The sequence below is a fragment of the Ovis aries genome, chromosome 2 (genome assembly GCF_016772045.2).
Source record: "Ovis aries strain OAR_USU_Benz2616 breed Rambouillet chromosome 2, ARS-UI_Ramb_v3.0, whole genome shotgun sequence".
Lineage (NCBI taxonomy): Eukaryota > Metazoa > Chordata > Mammalia > Artiodactyla > Bovidae > Ovis > Ovis aries.
In genome coordinates this window covers 36,707,436-36,725,776 of record NC_056055.1, presented here as the reverse complement: position 1 = coordinate 36,725,776, position 18,341 = coordinate 36,707,436, and the positions used below count along the sequence as shown (strand labels likewise).

Genomic DNA, 18,341 nt, shown 5'->3' with positions numbered 1-18,341 from the left:
TACTATTGCATAGGAAACTGTGACTGAGTTAATGCTGCTGCTGCTGCTGCTAAGTCGCTTCAGTCATGTCCGACTCTGTGAGACCCCATAGATGGCAGCCCACCAGGCTCCCCCGTCCCTGGGATTCTCCAGGTAAGAACACTGGGGTGGGTTGCCATTTCCTTCTCCAGTGCATGAAAGTGAAAAGTGAAAGTGAAGTTGCTCAGTCGTGTCCAACTCTTAGCAACCCCATGGACTGCAGCCCACCAGGCTCCTCCGCCCATGGGACTTTCCACGCAAGAGTACTGGAGTGGGGTGCCATTGCCTTCTCCGAGTTAATGCTAATGAAGTACTAAAGACAGTGTCAGGCAGTTGTCAGTGGGACCTGTGTTACTTGTTGACAAGCTAACTCAAGCGTCTCTTCTTTAATAAAGTCTCCACCTTTCTGAACTATAAAGAACACTTTGTCTACCATCTCATGGCAATAAACCCAACGTGTGACACTGCTGGTGGTACTGTTTCTGACATTGTTGAGTTCTTATGCTGTTTAACTCTGCAACCTTTTAGCTTTTAAGCTTCCCAACTAAATCTGAAGTTCTCAAAGAGCAGAGGCCACATCTTTTCTATTTTTAAAATGTACTCCACACTCATAACTCCTTATCTAGCTCAGGGGCCTGTATATAGTAAGCACTTAATAAATGTATGACTGCTTTTCACTGTGCGTGTGCATGCTCAGTCATGTCCGATTCTTTGTAACCTCACAGACTGTAGCTCACCAGGCCCCTCTATCCAGGGAATTTCCCAGGCAAGAATGCTGAAGTGGGTTGCCATTTCCTACTTCAGGGGATCTTCCGGACCCAGGGACCAAACTCGTATCTCCTGCATTGGCAGGTGGATTTTTTTCACCACTGAGCCACCTGGGGAAGCTTTCCATTACAGGATCTTAATTCTGAATAAGGTTGGGGAAACAACAAACAAAACACAAGATATTTTTCTCAATTGTACATGTACTAGGGGATACATGCATACAGTCATGCATATAGATGCATGTTCATATTTATAATACTCCTATATAAATGTCTATGTGTATCCTCTTTATGTATAATTACATGCCTTTGTGTATACATATGTGTATTAGATCCTATATTATTAACACCATATTGCAAAACTAAAGCATAGTGAAAATAAAAGGACTTGCCTATGTTGCAGGGCTGGAATTTCTACCTTCAAAGCACCTCAGTTAGCACTGCCTCTTGATACTTTAGGTATATTCTTCTGCTCCCATTTAATTCAAACATGTCTAAGCCCTGCACTGTTCTGAGCAGTCAATAATTTAATTAACCAGTTTGTTTTTTAAAAAATTAAAAACTAGATCTGACACTAAACATAAAATCTTTAGAAAGCAAAGAAAATATTAGCAAAGTTAATAAATAACTCCTTATTACTATGTAGCTAAGCTTCATTCACATGGATGTTACCCTAATAAACATTCCATTCAAACTACAAAGTAAAATGTGAAGTTTCATACCTTTCAGAATTCAGACTCTGATCAGCATAATCACTTTTCAAAGAATCTAATTCACTCTGAAGAAAGGCTATGTTTGTCTGTGCTTCTAAAAGATCTTTCTTAACTTTCTGATTTTCCTAGAGGAAAGGAACAGTGCAGGTCATTAGACTCAGAGTTTCTTCCACCGGGAGACGTGAAGTCAAGTACAGTGTAACTTTCCTGCATGTCACTCTCACCCCTCCACAGTCTTCAAACCTTGGTGTTCAAAGAACTAATTATCAATTCAAGGTAATTTTAAATTTTAATAAAGTATTAAAATGTCAAAACTAAATCCTCAAAGTTGTTGTTGTTGTTCTTCTTTTTAAATACTTGGGCATTTGGCGCAAAACTACAACAGTAAGAGTTATCATGAGGATACTTTAACATGTCATTGGTAAAACAACAGAGACCAAACATTTAAACATCTGCTTTACTTAATGAGAGCTGTGGAATTACTGATAGTGTGTGGAATTGACGGTATCTATTACCAGGTAGACGGGCTACTTTTCATAATAAATCCTATCACCTAACATTGTTAAGTTTTACACTTAAAAATAAGCCTGTGCAGTTAGGAAATTTCTATATTTTTCTTAAAAACAAAAGAACAAAAAAAAATCACTGGAAGTTTCTGGTTAAACATGGTAGACTGGGCACATGAATTAGTCTTCTTTCCCATTTGAGACCCTATTAACATGAAATACCAAAGGAAATAAACTAATAAAAGAATGGAAGAGGGGCCAGTCAACAGTCAAGTGATCTAAAAACATTGCTGGAAAAAGGAAACTGGATGGCAATGCACTGACAAAGGGAAGAAAGAAGGGGAAAATGAGGTCCAGATGATAGGTGTTGAAGGTTCTGCTGTAGAGCAGAGCGGAGACAATTAATTGGTCAGACAGAAGCCCAGAGAATGAGAAGAGGGCTGAAAACAGAGATTAAAATTGTATATTAAGTCATGCTGCCTCTCAAGCCCATACCTGCTCTTACTCTAGGAAAGAAGAGCAGAAAGCCAGAGCTGATTCCAAAGGCAACAAGTTATTTAAAAATAACTGAATGATTCCCCAAAGGAAAGCTAAGGCTTCTCTTTGTACATATCCGTGCCTCATGCATATGGTAACTGGGGTTCCATGTCTGACAGCCAGCTTACATACAGAGCTTCAAGGAGACTGTCTTTCAGAAGAGAGGCCCTGAGGTAAACAGAGATATTTGCCTAGCTGCACAGGAATCATACATTGGCTACCTGAAATGGTCAGAAATTCCAAGGTGACACTTGGGTAGCAAATTTAAAAAGCAATCAATCCAATAGGAATTGAAATCTCCTGGACTCCAAAACTTCTCCAATATTTTCAGGAGAAGAAAAAACAAATTCCATGTACTGGAACGAATAGATAGAAGTTGCAAGGTATCAGGGATATGAAGGTGACAGAGTTTCTTTTTATAAGTAGCCAAAAACCCCACCAAGAGAGTCCAAGAGAAGTAAGCAACTCTTTAAAGTCATGATTCAAGCACAAAACCAACTAAGAGGTAGCAAAATCTGGAACTGGTAGTGCATAAATGGATCCTAACTGCAAACCTGGGGGACCTTCTCTTTTTGAGTGGCACAGGGATAATAAGTGGAGAGAAATAAATGCAATTCTAGCTCATTCATGCTCACTTCTTGGCTCTGCAGGGGAGACTATTTAGATTTATAATAAAGGAAATATTCATTATTGGCTTTCAGTGTTTGAGTCAACCTGGAAACTAAAGAAAATGAAGATGATGAAACAGATATAGATATTATCAGTTCTGGCAACAGAAATACTAGAGATATTGTCAGCAGAAGATGGAAAGGGACAGCAAGAGGAAGGATAGGGCAGTAAGACCTCATCTTACAAAGCTAGGGAAACAGATCTGAGTTGATGTTATATGAACACAGGGGTTAACTAATAAATGTTTAAAGGCCACATAATCATTGCTCTGAGTAAAAAATAAATAAAAGCATTTACAATAGGTATTAGGTAATAGATTGAGGGAAAAGTCTGCCAAAATTATAACACCTTTAGTCAGAAGTATTTCAAAGACTCTCTAACTGTAGTATTAATTTCTCTTTAAGTTTTTATTCCTGGAACACTGAAATCATAGCATGATTTTATTTAAGAAACAGTAGTCTAACAGGAAATACATTACCAAAAATGAAAAGGTAATTCTTACCATTGATAAGTCATAAATTTGTTTCTTTAATGCAGCCACATCTTGTTTCTGACTTATGTATTTTGATTGTTCTTCTAGCTGAAAAAGCAAGTAAAAGTTGAGCATTTACAAACTCACTTTTAGTTGGTTCTATTAAGTTTAGGAATATATTCACCTTCAGATATGGGAATTCTAAACATATTCAATTTTGAACATTATACAACCATATAAGTCATTAAATGTAATCCATAAGAATTTGAAATTTTTCTTTAAATAATTAAAATCTTTGAAATGGGGGTTTATTTTTGCCAGGTACTACTTAAAAAAATTTATTTATTTTAATTGAAGGCGAATTACTTTACAATATTGTGGTAGTTTTTGCCATACATTGACATGAATCAGCCATGGGTGTACATGTGTCCCCCTGTTCTGAACCCCCTCCCACCTCCCTCCCCATCCCATCCCTCTGGGTTGTCTCAGTGCACCGGCTTTGAGTGCCCTGTTTCATGCATCAAACTTGGACTGGTCATCTATTTCACATTTGGTAATATACGTGTTTCAATGCTATTCTTTCAAATCATCACACACTTGCCTTCTCCCAGAGTCCAAAACTCTGTTCTTTATATCTATGTCTCTTTTGCTGTCTTGCATGTAGGGTCGTCATTACCATCTTTCTAAATTCCATATATATGTGATAATATACTGTATTGGTATTTTTCTTTCTGATTTACTTTAATCTGCATAAGAGGCTCCAATTTCTTCCACCTCATTAGAAATGACTCAAATCCGTTCTTTTAATAGCTGAGTCATTGTGTATATGTACCACAACTGTCTTATCCATTCATCTGCTGATAGACATCTAGGTTGCTTCCATGTCCTAGCTATTGTAAACAGTGCTGTGATGAACACTGGGGTACATGTGTCTCTTTCATCTCTGGTTTCTTTGGTGTGTATGCCCAGCAGTGGGATTGCTGGGTCATATGGCAGTTCTATTTCCAGTTTTTAAAGGAATCTGCACACTGTTCTCCATAGTGGCTGTACTAGTTTGCATTCCCACCAACAGTGTAAGAAGGTTCCCTTGTCTCCACACCCTGTCCAGCATTTATTGTTCGTAGACTTTTGGATAGCAGCTATTCTGATCAGCGTGAGATGGTACCTCATTGTGGTTTTGATTTGCATTTCTCTGATAATGAGTGATGTTGAGCATCTTTTCATGTGTTTGTTAGCTAACTGTATGTCTTCTTTGGAGAAATGTCTGTTTAGTTCTTTGGCCCATTTTTTTTTTTTGATTGGGTTGTTTATTTTTCTTGTATTGAGCTGCATGAGCTGCTTGTGTATTTTTGAGATTAATTCTCTGTCAGTTGCTTCGTTTGCTATTATTTTCTCCCATTCTGAAGGCTGTCATTTCATCTTGCTTATAGTTTCCTTTGTTGTGCAAAAGCTTTTAAGTTTAATTAGGTCCCATTTGTTTATTTTTGCTTTTATTTCCAATACTCTGGGAGGTGGGTCCTAGAGGATCCTGCTGTGATTTATGTCAGAGAGTGTTCTGCCTATTTTCCTCCAGGAGTTTTATAGTTTCTGGTCTTACATTTAGATCTTTAATCCATTTTGAGCTTATTTTTGTGTGTGGTATTAAAAACTGTTTTAGTTTCACTCTTTTACAAGTGGTTAACCAGTTTTCTCAGCAACACTTGTTAAAGAGATTGTCTTTTCTCCATTGTATATTCTTGCCTCTTTTGTCAAAAACAAAGGTGTCCATAGGTTTGTGGATTTATATCTGGGCTTTCTATTTTGTTCCATTGATCTATATTTCTGTCTTTGTGCCAGTACCATACTGTCTTGATGACTGTAGCTTTGTAGTAACTTTGAAGTCAGGCAGGTTGATTCCTCCAGTGCCATTCTTCTTTTTCAAGATTGCTTTGGCTATTTGAGTTTTTTTGTGTTTAAATACAAATTGTGAAATTATTTGTTTTAGTTCTGTGAAAAATACCATTGGTAGCTTGATAGGGATTGCATTGAATATATAGATTGCTTTGGGTAGTATACTTATTTTCACTATATTGATTCTTCCAATCCATGAACATGGTATGTTTCTCCATCTATTTGTGTCCTCTTTGATTTCTATCATCACTGTTTTATAGTTTTCTATATACAGGTCTTTTGTTTCTTTAGGTAGATATACTTCTAAGTATTTTATTCTTTTCATTGCAATGGTGAATGGAATTGTTCTCTTAATCTATTACGGGCAGTGTGGGGTCAATTCAGTTTAAGATAGTTCCTTGTTCCAGCTTGTACTTGTTCTCAAGGTCTATAGGCCCCCTCCAATGCATAGTCAATGTTAACGACAGGGTTTAATCTGTTGCACCTGTCACTTCCAGAGCAGTTCCCTCTTGTCTGTTTATTTTGCAAATCTCTTCAATGTCTAATTTCTGCCCTGACACAAGGGGGGAAAGGGGGTCACTTATTTAGGCTCACTTGTTCAGTTGTGCTGTGGGGAGGGAGGGACACTGCAAACAAATATTGCTGGTGTGTGTGGGGAGTGCCTGCAGTGTATGGACCACACTGGGTCTGCCACAGCTCAAGGTAGCATGTGCTTCCCAGGTCTATACTGCTCAGGCTCCAGGGTGCTCTGCAAGGGCATTGTCTGAAGTGGGCCCTACATTTCATATGTTTCCCAGGTCTAAGTCCGTCAGGTTCTTGTGTACTCTGCAAGGGCATAGACATGGATTGGTGTGCATTTTGCACCCTTCCCAGGTCCGAGCAATTCAGGTGACCAGGTGCTTGGTGAGAGCACTGTCCTGGGGGACTGTGCATCTTAATCACCTCCCTGGTCCCAGCCACTCAGGGTGCTTTGCGAGAGCACCATCTCAGATGTGCCATGTGTCTCCTCTGGGGGGCTGATCTCAGGCTGCAACCCTCCTGGCAGATGTCAATCCTGTCCATCCAGGATCCCATGAAGACATGGTTAGCAACTAGAAGCATGCTCACAGTTTGGTGGAAGATGCTGTCTCTGGGGCTGAGATTGTAGCAGCCCCTTGCCTTCCGGCTCTGGCTGTCACATGCCTGCCTCCGGGAGGGTGGGGCGAAGGGGCTTGTGTGCAGTCAGCTAGCTCTCTTTTGGTATTCATTCAATCTATTGTTTTGTGAGTGGGCTAGGCTGAACATTAGAGCTTTTGCGGGAAAGTTCTCTTTTTTTTCTCTCTCTCTGGTGATCCCACAGTTCGGGTTGCTCACTTCACGTTAGCTTCTTCAGATTGCCCTCAGGCATTCAGACTCAGTCCTTACTTTAAGCACTGATGATACAGCCTGCATCTGTTTGCCCAGTGCCCCACTCACTGGTGGTGGATGCAGGTGTCTGGGCTACTTCTCCACTGACAGTTGAGGTTAGGCTTTGAACAAGCTATTAAACCTGGAACTCAATGTCCTCAGTGGTAAAAGTGGGAAACTTATACTTTCCTCAGAAAAAGTTTGAGAATTCGATTTTCTTAAATAATGAAGAAGAGGTTAATAAGCTACACAGTCAATAAAACATCAGTTATTATGGTTAGACAGGACAGTTTATTATTAATCCCATTTTACAGATGAGAAGCTAACATCCGAATCATGAAGCCAACTGTCCTAGGTGTTACAGGAAGGAATTGGCACAGCCTCGATAAAGACTCAGGTCTCATCACTCCTGACTCTTACTGTTCAGTGCCTTTTTGGTCTTTATCATTATGCTGTATGAGGACAAGAAATTCTTGTGTCTCCTCTTTTTTAATTAAAATATTTATTTATTTATTTTTGGATGCGTCAGGTCTTAGCTGTGCATGTGGGATCTTTGTTGTGGTGGGTAGGCTCCAGAGTGCTTGGACTCAGCAGTTGCAGCCTGCCTGTTTAGTTGCCCCATGGCATGTGGGATCTTAGTTCCCTGACCAGGGACTGAACACGTGTCCCCTGCAATGGCAGACAGATTCTTAACCACTGGACCGCCAGTGAAGTCCCTCTGTGTCTCCTCTTGCAAACTTTATCTTAGTATAATGATTTGGGATGACATGGAAATAAGTAAGGACAGGGACTAGGAGAATCTATGACTCTAGCATAAAGCAAAGGATTGGTCCATTCAAATTCTGTAATATAAGTATTGTATTATGGTCTAATGACCTCTGGAAATCACATATAAGGTTGACATTGATAATACTTTTCCAAGAAGAATGCTGGGGAGAATTCTTAATATGTCAGAGGTTTAAATTACAATAACCCACAAAATACATTTGTCACTTAATCTCATTCAGTATGAGCACTGAAAGGAGCATCAAAGGTTATCGTACGACCGATAAGAGAAGCAAAGTGATGTGCCCACATTCACAGTGCCACTTGCAGGGACGACTATTTTTTAAGTACCTGTTTTCATTTTAGCTAAGATATTTCTATTAGTTATGGAGACAATCCACATGTAGGAAGTGAATCCAATACTTTGCTGGAGAAAATATATATCAGCAGGTGAGAGCCTATTTATTTTAAGCAAGACTTCCCAAACTGCATTCAGTGACGTCAACTTGGCAGCTTGAAATTGGTAATGGTGGAAGTATTTATACTATGGAAATTGGCAAATATCAGAAATCCTCCTTCTTTCCTCCCCTTTCCAGAGCCTGCTTTTTTTTTTTTTTTTTTCAGGCTGTGCCAGGTATGGCATGTGGGATCTTACCCCCGTCAGGGATCTAACCCACAACCCCTGCAAGGGAAGCTCAGAGTACTAACCACTGGACCACAGGGGAATTCCTCCAGAGCCTGTTGTTAAACACCTACCAGCACACCACACAGTAAAATGGACCCTAATCTTTAGAAAACAAATAGAACAAAGGCCAAAACCAATCACACCTTTGCTTTCACTTCAACAGGTTCTCTCCCACCCTGCGCTCTGATCAGGGGTCCTCTAGATCTGGAACTTGCTACAGAGAAGAGAAATATTCATTTCATTTAATAAACATCCAGTGAATACATGTAACCTGTAGTAAGCTGGTGAAGGACTACATGACCAGTAAAGACTGTTGCTGCTGTCATGAGAAAACAGTCCACCAGACACATGGGACTCGAGGGCACTTGGTAAAGACATGGAACGAAAACTGAGATTTGATGGACAACTGTTCAAGGGATCAGAAATATCCATTAGATCTATGCAAAAGATATGCTGCCCTTAGAAAAAGAAATTAAGGCCTTTAAAAAAATTCTTGCCAAGGAGTCCAATTTGATTCTGATATCTGATCCATCCACAGCTTCAATATGATTCCCTATGTTTTTAGTTGCTAAAAATTTAGACACACTGAGATACTGAAGTTATCCCTCAGTCGAGCTGCCCTATACCTACCTTCTTGAGTTTCTTTATCGTCACCTGTAGGTCTCCCACTTCTGTTTCATATTGACGCCTGAGGTCACTCAGGGCTTCCTCAGCTTTGCGTTTTTCCTGGAAAAAAAAAAAAAACCACACACACAACAAAACCAATTTGTTGATTTAAATAGGCTCTTCAAAATACTATAGGTGAGAAACATTTTGTGTCAAACCAAGAGAGTTGGACTATAAAGAAAGCTGAGTGCCAAAGAATTGATGCTTTTGAACTGTGGTGTTCGAGAAGACTCTTGAGAATCCCTTGGACTGCAAGGAGATCCAGCCAATCCATCCTAAAGGAAATCAGTCCTGAATGTTCATTGGAAGGACTGATGTTGAAGCTGAAACTCTAATACTTTGGCTGCCTGATGCGAAGAGCAGACTCATTGGAAAAGACCCTGATGCTGGGAAAGACTGAAGGCTGGAGGAGAAGGGGACGACAGAGGATGAGATGGTTGGATGGCATCACCGACTCAATGGACATGAGTTTGAGTAAACTCCGGGCTTTGGTGACGGACAGGGAGGCCTGGTGTGCTGCAGTCCATGGGGTTGCAAAGAGTCAGACACGACTGAGCAACTGAACTGAACTGAACTGAAGGCTGATCCCAAATCTTCTACACAGACATGGTGAGAAGGCATAAGGGAAGTAACCAAACTTAAGATGCCCAGCACTTCCAGAATGGAAACCTACAAGAGTGAAGGAACTGCAGAATCCTACAACCTATATATATACATTACCTGGGGTGACACCTCTTAAGGCCACTACTTGATTGTGATAGAGGGCTGTAGCACATCGATTAACTAGCTAATTAAATACTGCTATGTTTAATGAAAAGCTCTGGCTCAGCCAAGGGCCCCATCACTGCCTGAGTCCCATCATGTTATCAGGACTCAGGAAGACCTGGTGTGTTCACTGTTTTTCCAAGGCTTCCCTGGTGGCTCAGATGGTAAATAATCCACCTGCAATGCAGGAGACCCAGGTTCGATCCCTGGGTTGGGAAGATCCTCTGAAGGAGGGCATGGCTACCTACTCCAGTATTCTTGCCTGGAGAATCTCATGGATAGAGGAGCCTGGTGGGCTACAGTTCATGCGGGTCACAAAAGAGCTGGATACAGCTGAGTGACTAACACTACTACTATATCTTCAGTTCAGTTCAGTCGCGCAGTCGTGTCCGACTCTTTGCGACCCCATGAATCACAGCACGCCAGGCCTCCCTGTCCATCACCAACTCCCAGAGTTCACTCAGACTCATGTCCATTGAGTCAGTGATGCCATCCAGCCATCTCATCCTCTGTCGTCCCCTTCTCCTCCTGCCCCCAATCCCTCCCAGCATCAGAGTCTTTTCCAATGAGTCAACTCTTTGCATCAGGTGACCAAAGTACTGGAGTTTCATCTTTAGCATCATTCCTTCCAAAGAAATCCCAGGGTTGATCTCCTTCAGAGTGGACTGGTTGGATCTCCTTGCAGTCCAAGGGACTCTCTAGAGTCTTCTCCAACACCACAGTTCAAAAGCATCAATTCTTCGGTGCTCAGCCTTCTTCACAGTCCAACTCTCACATCCATACATGACCACAGGAAAAACCATAGCGTTGACTAGACGGACCTTAGTCGGCAAAGTAATGTCTCTACTTTTGAATATACTATCTAAGTTGGTCATAACTTTTCTTGCAAGGAGTAAGCGTCTTTTAATTTTATGGCTGCAGTCACCATCTGCAGTGATTTTGGAGCCCCCCAAAATAAAGTCTGACACTGTTTCCACTGTTTCCCTTATCTAAATACAAATCACACCAACTGCAAATTTCCATGCAAAGTGCTGCTTACAGGCTGGTACTTCTCATATGTATTGCCCCTGGTACAGAGAATGGCAAAAGGGCACCCTTGGAGGTCAGAGGCTGTAGCGCTCATGAGCCTAAATAGCTCTTAATTTTCTTTTTCTCTTAACATATTATGGAATTTTATATCCTGTGTTCTGTATTCCAGTAAAGTTTTAAGTTTATAATGTAAAACTGAGTGTAATAAGACCTAAATAAACAGAGAATATATTAAGTATGTGGATCATTCATTATTATTAAGATGCCAGTTCTCCAATTGATCTATAGATGCAATGAAGTCCAGCCGAACCCCAGCAGAGTTTTGTTTTTTTTTAAAACTGACAACCTGAGTCTTGGAGAAGGAAATGTCAACCCATTCCAGTATTCTTGCTTGGAGAATTCCATTGACAGAGGAGCCTGGAAGGCTACGGTCCATGGGGTTGCAAAGAGTTGGACACAACTTAGCAACTAAACAACAAACAACAACCTGATTCTATGGAAATTGAGGACCTAAAATAGAAACTTTAAAAAAGAACAAAGTTGAAGAATTAATTTTACTTGATTTCAAGAGTTATTTATGAAGCAACAGTCATCAAGACAATGCAATACCAGCATTGTTGCCATTGTTGTTCAGTCGCCGAGTCGTGTCCAACTCTTTGTGACCCCATGGAACAGAATGGAAAGCCCAGAAATAAACTCAACACAGATAAAGAAAAATGATTTTGGATAAAGTGCAAAGGCAGTTCAACCGAGAACAGACAGTATTTTCAACAAATAGGCTGAAACAATTAGACATGCACATGCAAAAAAATACAAACTTTGATCCATGCCTTGCAAAATGGATCCTAAATATGAAACCTAAAACAATAAAACTCAGAAGAAACATGGGAGAAAAATCATTGCAACCTTGGGTTAGGCAAAGATTTCTCAAATATCAAAAGCAGGATACATGAAAGAAAAAACTGACAAACTGCACTGAAAAAAACCCCCAAAAATGTCTACTCTTTTAGAGACACTGTTAGGAGAATGCAAAGATAAGTCACAGTCTGGGAGGAAATATTTACAGATAAGAATATATAAATAACTCCTAAAACTCAATAATAAGAAAACAACCAGGGACTTCCCTGGTTCCCAGCGGTTAGCACTTCATGCTTCCACTGTGAGGGGAACAGAGTTGATCCTTGGTTGGGGATTTAAGAACCCACACATTTTGCCCTGTGGTGTGGCAAAAAAAAAAAAAAAAAAGAAAGAAAGAAAAAAGAAGGCAACCAAACAGAGTTTTAAAAATGAACAAAAGATTCTGACAGATGCTTCACTGGAGAAGATACCAAACGGTTCTGACAAGGAGGGGCTGAGAGGCAGGCATGACACAGGGGCATGGAAACCAGTAGTATGCGAATGTAACCATTATCTTGACAGTGATGGCGGTTCCTCAGTATATACACAAATCTCATCATATTCTACTCCTTGAGTATATACAGTTTATTGCCTGCCCATTACACCTCCATAAAGCTGTTAGAGCATTTATTTTTTAAAAACTCTAATTGACACAATGGGCTAAACACTACCTGTGCAAGAGCAGTCAAGGTCAGGAGGAGGTGAATGTGGCTGAAGGACTATGGCAGGGCACTGGGGAGAAGGGAAGGCTTTCTCTGAGCTTTGCAAAATTTAGGAAAGTGGAAAGGAGTCATCAAGGCCAAGAAAACAGCTGGAGTGAAAGCACAGCAATGAGCCGTGGAGAGCCAGGTGAGACATGCTTAGTAGAGGTAAGTTACGGAAAGTCTTCAATCAGCCTAGACAGGTTATTCCAGACAGACTAGGAGACTGGGACAGACTAACAAATAGGTGTCATCCCACGGTCAAATGTGCTCTGCTGGCAGCGTGTGCTGAGGTTTTCAGAGACTGTGTCTGTGCAGTGACTCACTGGCTGCTTATGCTATTTCTGTGGGACACAGCAATGCTGCTGTGGATGCCACGTATGCACCACCCCTGTACCAGAGCCAAGGAAAGCGAGGAAGACGTTATAATGAACAAAACATGAAGTTATAACGGGTGGTCTGTGGTCAGGTATCCACTGTGCGCTAGTGTGTGCTTAGTCATGTCTGACTGCAACTCTATGGACTGTAGCCCACCAAGCTCCTCTGTCCACAGAATTTTCCAGACAGAAATACTGGAGCAGGTTGCCATTTCCTACTCCAGGGGAGTTCCCCACCCAGGGATCAAACCAGCATCTCTTCTGTCTCCTGTACTGGCAGGAGGATTCTTTACCACTGTGCCACCTGGGAAGCCTGGGTATCCGTTACCAACAACCAATTTGGGAAATGCTTAGCTGGATGAGGCAGAGATTTATTGCAGAACAAAACATGTGCTTGATATGTGCAATGAATGAATGAGTGCAGATTAAATGGCTGAAGAGGGGAAAGGCAGAAAAATTAGGATGTTATTGCTTTTAGACTAGAAAGATAAAGGGCTAACAAAAGAATGAGATAACCATTACATTAACCCTGGACCATGGACTCTGAGCCATTTACATGACATGATATCCAAACAGTTATTAAACACGTTATTAAGAGATAAGAGAACAAAGAGACCTGAAGGCATATATGTGGTAAAGCAAAGCAAGGTGAAGAATCTGAAAGGTCATAAGGTATGCAGAGTAATGGGAAGAGGAGAATGGTAACAGCCATGGTGCCCCTACCACGCCTCAGCACTAGGCTAGGCATGCATATAGACCATCAGGCTCCACCCTCCTTAAAGCAGGTTGGTGGCTTATCCTATCTAAAGTTGGAACAACAAAGGCTCAGAGGTCAGGTGATTTTTCCAGTGCCACTTAACTGAGATGGGGCAGAGCCAGGAGGCAAACTAAGCCCTGCGGTTTAGTTGCTAAGTCCTGTCCGACTCTCGTGACCCCTGGACTGTAGCCCACCAGGCTCCTCTGTCCATGGGATTCTCCAGGCAAGAATACTGGAGTGGGTTGCCATGCATTCCTCCAGGGGATCTTCCCAGCTTAGGAATTGAACCCAGATCTCCTCTATTGCAGGTCTATCAGAGGCCAATAACCAGGCCTTTCTCACTCAATTTTTTCCTTCTCAGAGTTAATGGGGAAAATAAACAGAAAAAAGAGAATGTTCAACCTAACGTTAGCTACTCAAAAGAAATATGTCTCTTTTCTGTTTTCAGTAAACATTAATCACTCAAATATACTTTATAACGAAGAAAGACAATTATTTCTCCTATGGAAGTCACTAAAGGTAACACCCAACTTCCAACTATGAGAGTTCCTGTACTGATAAATAAAAGCATATCCCACCGTAATAGAGTGTTTTAACTTCATTGTAATCTAGATTTATTCACTTTATATTATTTATTTATTCGACTGCCCCAGGTCTTAGTTGCAGCATGTGGGATCTAGTTCCCTGCCCAGGGATCAAACCTGGACCCTCTATATTGGAAGCTTGTAGCCTTAGTCACTGGACCCCAGGCATGTCCTTGTAATTTAGATTTAAAGCAGTAGTGGCCATGGGCTGAGAGACAGTGGTATTAAGGGTGAAGCCAACCTCCTCTAAGAAGATGGGTTCGGCCTTCTCTTTTAGGCCTCAGCTCTCCTGTCCCCTGTTCAAGGAGGCCCCTGACCTCCAAGTCTGAAGCAGCCTGTCTACCACACGTGATATTTCTTTACTGAGCTTGTTGCCATCTGAAATTAGCCCCTGTATTTGACTGCTTATTTTCTCTCTGTCTCTTTTTCCTTCATCTATCCCCTTCAAAACCAGCACCAACAAAGCCCTTGTTGAGAGTGCCTGTGGCAACCTGGATGTGCTGTACCCAGAGAATGCCCCGTACATAAAAGGTAGTCCAAGGATTCATCGCATAAACAGGCCGGGCCCACAAACTCACATCTTTCCGTGTCTTGTGTTCTGCAGCCTGAATCCTCTGATCCATTTCCTCTTCCAGCTCACTCAGCTGCATGGCTGCCTTGTCCTGGGCTCTGAAATTCAAGAGGGTACACACCTTTTCATTATACTCTTGGCCTTGCAGCATGAAGAGAAAATTCTGACCTCAGCTATTTCAAGCTATTTTACAGATGAGAAATCTACCATTTAAAATAATATTCCCCATTCCTTCCACATAATAAAGTGAGATTGGCAATTTGACCAGCTGGGTGTAAAGGGACATTGAAACTAGATATTAAATAAACGGAACAGAATAGATTAAATGGTATCAAACTATACTGTAACAAAGAACAGAGAAAGATACCAGATTACTGAGAGGCTCTCAGTAAATTCTGAAAATATTTTTTGCTGCTGAGCCACAACACTAAAAATCTTTTTCGCTGCTGAGCTAAAACACTGGATTGAAAAAAAAAAAAAACCCCTCCATGGATACATACAATTCTGAAATTTTATTACATGAAACACACAATGCTATATGCTATAGTTAAGTGGGAAAAAAGATCTCAAAAATTATTTCTAGTCAGTTTCCTAAAGTTTTGCAATGTAGATATTGTTGCCCTTTAGAAAATTCCTATTTCTTTTATGAATATAGTAAATCTTATTTCTATGGCGGCAGAGCATACTGAACTGCTAGAAAGTTAGAAACAGGAAAATTTCTTTGAGATGATGTTCAGATAGTTTTATTTAATAATTGTCCAGTATGAAGACATCTGTCACTTTACAATAAATGAGCCTTCAGATTAAGCCCTAAATTTTATTTTTGTTCTATCTCAGCTCGATGTCCAATTATCTAAATTTTCACATGCATATGTCTTGTCTACTCAACTAGATTGTGACTTGAAAGCAGCCACCATGAGACTTAGAGTCAATTTACTTGCCCCAATGATATGGTGTTGATAAAAGGAGAAACAGGATTCAGTAGAAGGCTTTTGTCTTCCAGTCTAATGGCTTCCACCACACCATCCTACCTGCTTTAATTCATTTACTCCCTCTCATACAATTTGCTCATTAGTTTAATTTCTACATAAGGTTCCAAACAAGCACTGATGGGTGAAGGGAAGACCCCAAAGTAAAATTCTGGGTGACTTATCGCTGTTTTCGGCTCCCGTTACCTTCCTCCTCACTTACAGCCTGCTGAGGTTATGTTAACCAAGTCTGGACTGTCATCTAGTTTTTGTCTGTTTAAAACACTTGCTATTTCAAATGCAGGCACCATGTATCTCCACAGAAACTTTCAGGTTTTATTGGTCAGCTCTGGGACTGTGAGCAGCTAAGCCACATGTTTGTTTCTCCTTTTATATGTTCATTTTCCTCAGCCATTTCTTCTAGACATCCAGTGCCAAATATCTGGGCATTCAGGACTGCTCTCGAATGTGTCCTCTCTGCCTTCTTACCTTCTGAAAAACTCTTTCTTTTTTTTTTTTTGGAGGGTTAAATCAGGGTGGTCTATAATGACACATTGTTTGCCCCAGTAAGACTCAGTCAGTCAGTTTAGTCGCTCAGTCGTGTCCAACTCTTTGCGACCCCATGGCAGTAAGACACAACTCCCAGTAACGTGTCCAGCATGTTGGGGATGCCCACTTTAACCTTAGTCCAGGGCTCCTGCTAGGACACTGGGAATCCCTTCTTCAGATGCAAGGGTGGAGTGAAAAGCCTGAGGCCCTCCCCCAACCCAAAACACATGAGGACGGATGGTCCTTAGTCAAGAAGGTAAGAGAATGTTTACAGGAGTCACCTAAACACCTCAGTGAGGTTTCTGTCAGCTCAGAGAAGCGTCCTTTAAGAGGCCTTGTGTTTAGACCAGAGCCTGACTTCGGATCCCACGCACAGAAGTAGAGGGGAGAGACGCACCAAGAGTTCCACTCCCTCCACAGTGGAGAGCAGCCTGGCTGGGAAGGAGAACAGAGGGGAGAGAATGCCATTCTTTCTTCCCGATGGGTTTACACAGGACTATCCTTACAGGCCACCTGTGCGAATGTGTATATCTATGTGTGTCTCATGTATCTGTGTGGGTACATATATATACAGGGAGTGAGTGTGTTTTCACTGATGTTTGGATTGCAACATATAAATTATATTTATATTGCAAATATAAACTTTTCTTTGGCACTGCATTGCTGTTAAAACCATTTAAAAAGTCTGTGTGAGCCAGCTGTGGCTTTCTGATAAACTGTCTGATGAGAGTCAGGGGCTAGAGGTTTTCAGACTTTCAGTTTAAGCTGGTGAGGAGGGCTAAAGAGAGGGAAAGGAGCACTGCTGAGCACTCACCATGTGGTAAGCCCAGTGCCAAGGGCACCACCCATGACTCACCCATGAAGTCTCCACACCCTGAGGAGGTGAAAATTTATAGCCTCACTTTGCAGCTGCAGAACCTGAGACTAAGGGAGAGAAGCAACCCACCCAGAGTCACTCCCCTGTCAGTGACAAGGTCAGGCTTCAAATAGAGTCTCTGCCTGCCTCTCTCTGGATGAAAAGTTTCCTGTAGGTTTCAAGTGGCTGGATATAAGATAATGAAACTCTTTGAACAGTTCCATATGGATCACAGCCCTTGAAAGGTTTATATGACAGGATCATGGGGACATGCTGATAGACTGCTGGCTGATGCTACAAAGTACTGCCAGACTCAGCTTCCCTCGTGCTGGCTTAGTTCAGAAGGCTCCAGATTCCTCAGGTTTGGGTAGTCCCCCTGTATCATAACATGATAATGTATTTCATCTTGTGCCACTTGGTCAGAGAGCCAGTTAAGGACCCCTTCTGCCATGGAGAGAGGAAAGACTTTAATACCTCTTCACTGCAATGGCCAGGTTTTCCATTTCTGTGCTCTGAAGTTTGATCTCACGGATAAAGTTCTTTATAACATGTTCATATGGTTGAATCAGTCTTGGCTCCACGAGGTTGATGTTTTGATACAAGGTACTAACTTGTTCTTTTCTGTCCAAAAAAAATTAAATTAAAAATTAAATAAAACCAAGTAAAAAAATTCAAATTTTCAGAATATGTTTTGAAAAGAGATACATAAGAACCAAGGAAGAAAAATGTAACAACAGAATGACCAGAATGGAGGGAAAACAGAAATCAGAGATGCTAATGCATTATTCTACATATTATTATTATTTTTTAACAGTGAACAGCAACTTCATTTTTTCCTGGCTTTATTATGATTTACAAACAAAAATTGTATATATTTAGGTTGTACAATATGATTATAAAAGGTGTACAATGTGTACAAAGTGGTGATTTAATAAGATGGAGGCCTTCTTCACAGGTCTGATAGGGAAGGATATTTTTTGTCACTGCTGGCTGCTTCCTTTCTTTCACACATAGATTTATAGAAAAAAATTAGGCAACCAACTAATTACTTATAACATGTTCCACCAACCCCTATAAGACGTATTTCAGACTTTATGATCATAATAGTAAATATACCTATAATTTTATAGTCAGTTAAAAATTATTTCATTTATTTATATGTGACAATCCTCATACCTGTTATTATTTGTAAAAGCCAAATATTTTGGGGTCA

The 18,341-nt window shown here is 40.9% G+C and overlaps 1 protein-coding gene across 2 annotated transcripts in view; it reads right to left on the bottom strand.

Annotated features, from left to right (window-relative positions):
* The window catches only part of RASEF (RAS and EF-hand domain containing), an 85,710-nt gene that overhangs the window by 35,799 nt on the left and 31,570 nt on the right, over positions 1 to 18,341 (bottom strand). For both annotated transcript variants that reach the window (XM_004004118.6, XM_042244845.2), the window contains exons 2-6: positions 17,603 to 17,749; positions 14,763 to 14,853; positions 9,039 to 9,134; positions 3,713 to 3,790; positions 1,508 to 1,623 (exon numbers count right to left, since the gene is read on the bottom strand). In XM_004004118.6, the coding sequence (XP_004004167.2) occupies positions 1,508 to 1,623; positions 3,713 to 3,790; positions 9,039 to 9,134; positions 14,763 to 14,853; positions 17,603 to 17,749 (528 nt within the window). The remainder of the gene's footprint in view (positions 1 to 1,507; positions 1,624 to 3,712; positions 3,791 to 9,038; positions 9,135 to 14,762; positions 14,854 to 17,602; positions 17,750 to 18,341) is intronic.